Source organism: Nothobranchius furzeri, chromosome 15 (assembly GCF_043380555.1).
Source record: "Nothobranchius furzeri strain GRZ-AD chromosome 15, NfurGRZ-RIMD1, whole genome shotgun sequence".
NCBI classification, from domain to species: domain Eukaryota; kingdom Metazoa; phylum Chordata; class Actinopteri; order Cyprinodontiformes; family Nothobranchiidae; genus Nothobranchius; species Nothobranchius furzeri.
The window spans coordinates 42,859,898-42,869,458 of record NC_091755.1 but is presented as its reverse complement, the minus strand read 5'-3'; the positions used below and the strand labels follow the sequence as shown (position 1 = coordinate 42,869,458).

General features: G+C 44.7%; 1 protein-coding gene across 2 annotated transcripts in view; it reads left to right on the top strand.

The window, feature by feature from the left end:
• Positions 1 to 3,646: 3,646 nt before the first annotated feature.
• lama5 (laminin, alpha 5) overlaps positions 3,647 to 9,561 on the top strand; it is a 154,729-nt gene continuing 148,814 nt past the window's right edge. The window contains exon 1 of one of the 2 annotated variants that reach the window (XM_015967344.3): positions 3,647 to 4,140. In XM_015967344.3, coding sequence (XP_015822830.1) covers positions 3,880 to 4,140 — 261 coding nt within the window. In that variant the 5' untranslated portion in view covers positions 3,647 to 3,879. The remainder of the gene's footprint in view (positions 4,141 to 9,561) is intronic. The other variant, XM_054745619.2, reaches the window with a different exon arrangement.

Below are 9,561 nucleotides of genomic sequence, written 5' to 3'. Positions count from 1 at the left end.
CTCCGTGGAAACCAGGAAGTAGATCAGCTATAGAGTTTAGGGCGAGTAAGGGAGAGAAAGAGAGCATAGAGTGGTGAAGCAACAAAGATGCAGCTTTTCTCATGTTTTCGTGTCGCTCCTTTGATCTGCTCTCGCTGTGTTTACTGATTAGAACCTGCATGCCCCCCCTCCCCTATCTGGAGTGTGCAGGATGTGGTTTTACGTTTTCCTGCTGTGGACAGAATGAACTCCTGAGTCATTGCTCTGGTTTGTTACAGGCTCAACTGTGTAGACTGGATACTTTCTGTCTGTGAGCATCACTGTACTGAAACATGTCAGACGTTTTATCTCATATGTGCTTTTTGCTGATGATGTGGTCCTGTTGGCTTCATCAGAACGTGATCTCTGGCTCTCGCTGGAGCAGTTCACAGCCGAGTGGGAAGCAGCTGGGATGAGAATCGGCTCCTCTAAATCTGAGATCATGGTCTTGAGTCGGAAAAGGGTAGAATGCCTTCTCCGGGTCAGGGATGAGGTCCTGCCCCAAGTGGAGGAGTTTAAGTATCTCGGGGTCTTGTTCACGAGTGAGAGAAAGCTGGAGTGTGAGATCGACAAGCTGATTGGTGCTGCGTCTGCAGTGATGCGGGCGTTGTACCGGTCTGTCTAGATGAAGAGAGAGCTGAGTAGGAAGGCGAAGCTCTTGATTTACTGGTTCATCTACGCTCCTACCCTCACCTATGGTCAGGAACTTTGGGTAGTGACCAAAAGAACGAGATCATGGATACAAGCGGCCGAAATGAGTTTTATCCACAAGGTGGCTGGGCTCTCCCTCGCCCCTGTTTCACACTGGAAGCATCAGCAAAGCAGAACATGCTTCAAATAGAATCCATTATAGCCTCTGGAGTGTTTCCAGCCAGCAGCAACGCTGCCATTTTCAGGCAGGTCTCGTGGTGCGCCGTGTCATGCTGCTATAGACTGGATCGTGTTGTTTATTGCCACAAGCTGCTTGTGGGACGTGACCATTTCCACAGTTATCATAGGGCCAGACAGGAAATCACAGACTGTTTCAGTGTAAAATCCACAGTAATATTCTAATTAAAAGTACTGCAGTGATGAAATTGCATTTATATGTAGTTCAAGTGTGACCTAACGACTTATCCCTGCATCGTTCCACAAGAGCAGCGGCGTGTTTTCCATGGCTGTGAAGAGGAACGTGATGTCCTTCTGTTTGCTTTAATGGCGGAGGGCACAAACTGTGACCTTTGAACTTTGGAAGAATTCTGTTGGTTTATTATATGTTTCTGAGACGACTGACTGTCTTCGCATCGCACGTGCTACTATCACTGAGCAGGGAGGTGTGTTGAGGCGGTCATAAGCTGATCGGAAGCTAATGGGGAGGATGTTTAAGCGCATCGGGGCAGCGAGGAACGAGAAGGTTGTGATCAGGCTGAAGATCACACCAGATTCGTTGCTGCAGAAGAGAATCTGTGGGTCTGCAGCCATCCCCTTCTAGGCGTGACATCAGGACTTCCATGTAAGGAAGGTCCGCTCACCTTTTCACCGCTCAGGCATCAGATCATTAAATCCTCGTCATGATCCCATCAGATCATATTTGTGCCTGTTCTACTATGGTGTGTGTTTTCTTACGTTATGCTAAATGCTAATCAAAACACCCAATTATAGAAGCAAGTGAGACTGGAAACATTTGATTCTGGTACAAAGTCCATTAATTTTAGTAATTCAACCAGAGTGAGAGACAATTTTAAGGCTCATGAACACTTTGCAGGTGTTTTCTATTTGCAGTTATACATTTTACTTGGTTTAGGTCCTGTTTCATAAATTAAAATATATTTTTTAGAAACTAAAAAGCTTTAGTTTACAGTAATATTAACCGTGTTTAATGCTTGATTCTTTGCCTTATTTTTAATTGAAAAATTTGCTTTGAGGACACGTTATAGCTATCAAAGCACAAAGAGGACTCAAATGCAGAGCTCACACAGTTTTAATCAGCAGAAGGCATTCCTGGAGTACAACACAACTGAAAAGAATACACTTTTACCAAGTGTTTCTGAGAGCAGGTTCACATCACACAACAGGAGAAGACAAACTGGCAAAGGAAACTGTTGCGAAGCCAGGACCCAGGTGCAAGACATGAGGCAGATTAGTGAGGAGCCTCATGTCGTGAAGCTGCCTGTAATGAGACAGGAAGTGAATGCACAAAATAAAACAGGAAGTACCAGAAATACAATAAAACCAGAAACAAGACTGCAAAGCACTCAACCTGCAGAATCACCCATGACAATAGCAAACGATTAAAATGTGATTAATCAATCCTCTAATTAATTACTCCTAGTAAAGAGACATTTAAACAGCAAATCCCAGCTGTTCATTCATACAGACCTGTAAGTTTGAGTCTTATAACTCGTGATTTTGTGTTCAGCAGATAGAAAACAATAATAAATTCCTTTTTCTTCATTGCTATGGTGAAGTGGGCGGCACCAGAAAGCATCAGAGGGATAGATGGAAATTCAAACCAAAGGAACATGTCCCAATCTGCCTCTCTGACTAAAGAGGATGGATATTCTAAGTGGCTCTAATGGCGCGACAGTGGTCCATTGCGGTCTGTTTACAGGAATCTTGTTTGATTCCTTTGAATTTTCCAAGCAGACTATAAATACAAACTTCTCTCAAGTTCATCCCATCAGTAAAGTCCCAGTTTCCATCACTGTGAGATGATAATTCATACCTTGAGCTCATCTAGATTACTGTAATCTATGACACACAAGCCTGGAGCATTCAGTTCTAAAGCAGCAGCCCTCCCAGGCCAAAAGCAAACGGAAACAAACCAAACAGCAAATAAAACAACAGCAGTGAGAAAATGACGAGTAAACCTGGAAGAGACTTTATGACGTCCCTCCAGCCTCCATGTCCTTGGCTCTGAGCGCCACAGGAGCGAGGATGGGACCCCGACCAGCAAACATCCTGTGGAATGTTGAGTTTGTTAGTGAATGAAGCTCGGCTGCATTAACACACCGACTCCAGAAAAAAACACAGGAGGCCAATGTCCCACCGTTACCACGGAGATCTGTCCCATTCAGGGATGGCTCAGAGTTAGTAGCTCAGGTTAGGGGTTTCTGAAAGTGTGTGTGTGTGGGCACATGCATCCGTGCATACACATGTATGTGTGTGTGCACGTGCATGCATGCATGCGCGTGTGTGTGTGTGTGTGTGAGAGAGAGAGACAGAGATTCTGTTTCATCTTCTAAAGAGGCTCCTGTAGCTTAATTAGACGGTAGAGCTCCAGAGTATGTGAGAACCACAAACACACACCTGCACAGGTGTTTCCTACAGGTGGGACTGGAAGCACCCCCCTGTAGATGCTGCTGACTGAAGGACACAGCTGTAGAAGTGCTCTGTAATTCAGATACATGTTGACCTCTTTTCTAAGGTCGTATTTTGTTTTTAATTGTATTTGTTGTGAGGCTCTTTGTTTGTGAAACCTAACCGCTTGTTAGGATGTTGAAGTGATGCTTTTTGTTTTTAATGACCATAAACTTCCTGGATGTCCTCTAGCTGCCCTGCTTCAGGCTGAGGTCAACCCAATGTTCTACTCCACACGTGTTCTGTCACATCTGACCAGCCTCATCACTGTTTCTCCGAGCAGAGGCTGTTTAAGGAGCTGTGACTTCTACCAGAACCTCGGCCCAAACCCATCGACATAAACCAGAGGACTCTCGTGTTGGGAAACATGTGACACCCGAACAGGCCGCTGGGGGACTGGGGGAGGAGAGCCTCCCATCTGTAGGAGGTGGATCCGTCCTCTCAGCCCGGCCCTCCGCGCTCATTCCCCTCCAGCCCAGAACTTCCAGCTCCCCGGCCCGGTTCCAGCAGACAGGTGCAGGGATGATGGTGAACGGAGCAGCTGCTGTTCGGCTGCTGATTGTGACATGCTGCGGGCTGGTGTCGGCCCAGGAGCTACCGAGCACGGAGATCACCGGACTGAACGGCTTCAGCCTCCACCCGCCCTACTTCAACCTGGCGGAGGGCACGAAGATCACCGCCACGGCGACCTGCGGGGAGGACGAGACCGGCAGGAGCGAGCAGGACCTGTACTGTAAGCTGGTGGGAGGTCCGGTGTCGGGAGACCCGAGCCATACCATCCAGGTAAGGAAACATGCAGAACCGAGCCGGACCAGCTGGTCCACTCATGCGGTCATAGAAAGTTTACATATGAATGCATGAGTCCTTTATGTCCCATCTGCGAGTTTTCACCCGTTTAAACGTAACATTAGTAATAATAAAAACAACAACAACAATAATAAGTATAATGAGTGTAATAATAATCATAATAATAATTGAAGCTGCAAGCAGCGCCGTTCGGTCCTCGCAGCTCCGGCCTGGCCGGTGTCGGTACAGGATCTGCTCGGGTGCAAGATCGGCTCGGGGTCCTTCGACTGCCGATGACGTCAAAGTACGGCAACCCACTCGGACAAAATACACCACACCTATACTGTTGGAAAGAATTTAGCAGTTTCGTTATTAAAATAATGTTTCTTAAGACGTAAGTTTGTGTTTATAATGGTATTTGTAAAATAAAACACTATATTTTATTCATAATGTTGAACTCCTCTTTGAGCACATCCCTTGAAGGATCATAGGTATTAGCAACACCTGTGAAATTGTATTTGCAGGAAAGAAGTGTGTCCCGTTTATTGAAGTATTTTGTGTTTAGAGTTTTTGACGTCTTGTCCATGCGTAGTTCAGCTACGCTCATAGCTGCTAGCCAAAACTCTGGAGTTAAAAGTGTTCTGGCTTTACTAAAATACCTGTCTGTACTTATTTGATTGATGGTAGTTTTGCTTTCTATTAGACTCCAAATGTAATCATTTGGCACGTTTCTAATTCATAATTTGTAATAACGTAATCAGCGATATTAGCATTCCTATGGGTTTTTCCATGTATATTAGCATTGTGCTAACCACTCACTGCCAAATTGCAGCCTTTGCGATCAGAATATCTCCTTTTGTCACATCGCAATTTAATTGCACATGCAGTTAATCGTTCAGCCCTAATATACATGCAGCTCTAGGCTAAAAGTGTATTTTCAAAGAGGTAATGATGGATTTCTTTGTAAAAGTTGTCCATCTTTCCAACAGAAAGATTTGCCTGGACCAACGTAACCTGATAACAACGTAACGTGATTACGTAATTCCGTAAGGTTCATGTTCAGCCAATCAACTACTTAGACGTCATCTGTAGTCGACGGACCCCGAGCCATTTTTGCACCCGAGCAGATCTTGTACCGACACCGGCTGCCCGGGACACCCGGGCACGTCTGCGGAACAGAAAAGTCGACCACCCCGAGACCAGAAACCGCGAACTGTCTCGTCGTCCGCACCCCTGAAGCAGCATCTCCTCTGAGCCCACCATAAAATTACCCATCTCACCACTACGGGATACTCTATCTTTTCCACACTCGTGATGTGATGTGATGACAGACCAGAGTTAATGCTATTCTGACCACGTTTTTTGAAGTTATTGAAGGTTAAAGTTATCTAGGGGGCGCTGTGACCAATTACAGAAAAATCCCATTGAAGTCAGCTTTGGTTGACAAAGATGGTTTTCTGTTAATTTAGCATCAATCAAACGTTGTATGGGTCATCTAGAGCCAACAGGCTGTAAGGGGGCGGAGTTAAAGTGATTTGAATGCTTGAGCACACACGTGTTGATTGCCTTGCGTGATGACTCCCACCATGTTTGATATAGTTTGGAGTTTTTTTTTTTGTAGAAGTTACAAAGGTTTTATTGTATCTAGGGGGCGCTGTCCCAAATTTAGGAAAATATCCCATGGAGAAGTTTGTAGGTTGACAACAATCATTTGCGTGTAGTTTGGTGTGAATTGCATCATGCATGTGTTATTCAGGGCCTAATATCTGTCAGGGGGCGGAGCTAGTCATTTCAACCAATGACCACAGGATTGTGTTGGATTCCTTTGTGTAATGACACATAGCATGTTTGGTGCAGTTACAACCTCATTTGTACGAGTTTTAAAGGTATGTATGGGGCGCTGTGGTGATATTAAACAACGTTCACCAGCCGTTTGTGCCTCATTGGCTAAAGGGCAGGATTGTTGATCGCCATGTTCAGTCTTGTGCAAACTGGAGGCTGTTTGTGGAAGTTACAGTCTAACGTAAGGTAACGGCGTCACGCCAGGATTCACCATGGCATCAGTGCCCCTCCCTTTCTGGAAAGCTATCAATCTGAAGGGTCATTACACCATCATGAAGACAGTGAATGACCTCTGTCATGTTTACAAAATTAGAGGGGACAAATATGGGCATTTCACCATAAAACAATAGACTTCTTGTTGTCAGGGGGTGGGGCTTAGGTGATGTCAGCTATCCACATTGTCATTGTCTTGAGATGTGGTCAGTGATCACCCAGACAAAGTTTGATATAGATCTGATCATGAACATGGAAGTTATGACGTCAAGTAATGTAATGGCGAAAGGTCAAAGTTTGAGCCTTAGCCACGCCCACACCTTTCAAGTTATTCAAAATCCGACGGTTGAATTTTTTCCCCTGTGTCTTAAGAGTATATAGCAGAAGTCTGAAGGCGATCGGTGAAAAGGGCGATGGAGCATCACTCTCCAAACGACGTGTGCGAAAACCACTAAATCGAGTACTTGGACCAAAATGGCCGACTTCCTATGTGACTTTGCACTTGGCTCCAAGAGACTTTTTTGTTGGTCCTGAGACACCTCATTAGTGTACCAAATTTCGTAATTGTCAGACAAAGCATCGCGCGGGGCTGACAGTTTTAATGGTTCTAAGGGGCGCTATGTCAAAAAAATAGGCCACGCCTACGAACGTATGACATTCATTTCTATTGGTGGTCAGACTAGGATCACTCACCAGAAATTTCTTGGCGATATCATGATAACTGAGGAAATGAGAGGCAAACGTATTTCCAAGGCGTGATTGCGAATTTCGCCATGCCCCCAAAGCCCCGCCTTTTTTGAAACCTGCCAGAACTGGACAACAAGTGACCCCCAACTTGTCTACTATTTGCCAGAGATTTCTGGTGATTAGGTGAAAGGAGTCCAATTAGGAGCTGTGAAAATAAAGAGTGGTGTGGCAACAGGTCAAAGTTTGAGGCTTAGCCACGCCCACACCTTTATACTTATTTAAAATCCGACAGTTGAATTTCCCCCCTATTCTTAAGAGTATATAGCAGAAGTCTGAAGGCAGTCGGTGAAAAGGGCGACGGGGCATCACTCTCCAAACAACGTGTGCGAAAACCACTAAATCAAGTACTTGGACCAAAATGGCCGACTTTCTGTGCGACTTTGCGCTTGGCTCCAAGAGACTTTTTTGTAGGTCCTGAGACACCACATTAGTGTACCAAATGTTTTAATCCTCGGTCAAAGTACGGCTAAGGGCTAACCGTTTTAATGGTCGTAGGGGGCGCTATTTCTCAAAATAGACGACGCCCACCAGATTGTCACATCAGATTTTTTTGGGGGGCCAGACTAGGATCACTTACCAGAAGTTTTGTGGCGATATCTTTAGAAATGACGAAATGGGAGGCAAACGTATGGCCACGGCAGTACGCCTGACCGCACCGCCACAGCCCCGCCCTCTTTTGAAAACTCCCATAAAGTGACGCCAGGCAACCCCCACTTGTCTTGAGTTACCAGCTACAAATTTGTGTTGATTAAGTGAAATGGGGGGATTTGGGACCTATCACAGTAAAACTTGAACTTTTCGGTCTTGAGGGGGCGGGGTTTGTGTAATGTCATCATCCGACCATTCAGTTTACTTTGTGAGTGAATGACGAATGACCACAGAAATTTCTGTAACTCTCTTCCATTCGGTTATGAAGTTATAGCCTTTTGTTTATTTTTGGCTAGTAGTCGAACTTTGAGGCCTGGCCACGCCCCCTCAGCATATACGAAAAGTCAGTTTTATTTTTTCTATTTGATCGCCCATCCCTTCTGAGCAATTTCCCACAAATTTCGAGAAGATCTTGCAATAAATGATCGAGTAAATAAATCAGAAGCGGACCCTAAAAGCGGCCAAAACGGGTAAAAATCGCCAATTCATCCCAAAATGGCCGACTTCCCATTTGATCTTGACAATGGTTGCAAGAGGCTTTTCTGTGCGGACTGTTAAGTACTACAAGTCTACAAAATTTCATAACTGTACGATAAACTAAGGTTTATGGAGGGGGGTATTTTTCACATTGTAGGGGACGACGCTATTCAGCCATTTGCTTTGCGATTTTTTTTTGGGGGGGACCTGTAAAATACAAAATTTTACATCACGCCTGACGTGTGCAAAAATTCCTGAGTTTTCGGGTATGCCTCCAAAAGCAGGAGGCCTTCGCAGCGCTTTCGCTGCTCGGGCCTAATAATAATAACCCACTGGCAGAGCAGAAAGTCCTTTAGTTATGCAAATTTAGAGTGGCACACACTCAAAATGAAAAAAAAAAAAACAATGTTTTTTGCGATGGTCCAGGATGGTTTTCGTCCTGGCCATAGAATACTGGACCAGCTCCCCGGGCGTTCGACCGAGTAGGGGGGCCCTGCGGGGAAGGATGAGGTACCCCTCTGATAAGTCCCTGTATGACCGGTGTCAGGGCTTATTGTAAGTCGAGCTGTGAGAGTTGGACTCCACCAAGGCTGCCCTTTGTCACCGACTCTTCCTAACTTTTATGGACAGGATTTCTAGGCACAGCCAAGATGTTGAGGGGATCTGTTTTGGTGGCCTGAGAATTGAGTCTCAGATGATGTGGTCCTGTTGGCTTCATCAAAACGTGATCTCTGGCTTTCACTGTGGAACAGTTTGCGGCCGAGTGTGAAGCAGCTGGGATGAGAATCAGCTCCTCTATATCCGAGACCATGGTCTTGAGTCTGAAAAGGGTAGAATGCCTTCTCCAGGTTGGGGATGAGGTCCTGCCCCAAGCAGGGGTGCCTCCAGAAAATGTTGATAAGGGTGGCCAGATGGGGCCAAAGAAATTTTTGGGGTGGCACACCAAATTGGTCCTTGTGGTAACTCTGGGAGAGTTTAGCCTGTGGCGATGCACTGCATTGCTCCTTTATTTGTTTTTATAAAAAAACAAACAAACAAAAAACAGTATGTATTAAAAACACTTAACGCAAATCTTACAAACACAAACATTTCAGAGAAATACATTTCAGTTATTTATAATGTTTCCTCAAAATGATTTAAAAAACATTTTTTAAGTTTAATTAACCTGTTTCTGTGTTAACAAAAAACTATGGAAATAAAAACTTTTATTTTCATTTTGAGAAGCAGAAACAAGTACTTAAAAAAATCTGATTATTTCTTTACTCATTAATTGTATAATTTTTATCGTGTTTTACATTTATGTCTTGAATAAATAAGATTAATTTATCGTTTGAGTGAACATTAATAGGATTTATCAACACAGGCTTCCCCTTGGGGGGGGGGGGGGGGGGGCAATTTTTTAGGGGTCATGGTCACCCCTTGGGGGCGCCATTGGTCCCCAAGGGGTGGTAAAAGCTATTTTTTAATTAAAAATAATCAAATATTTATTTT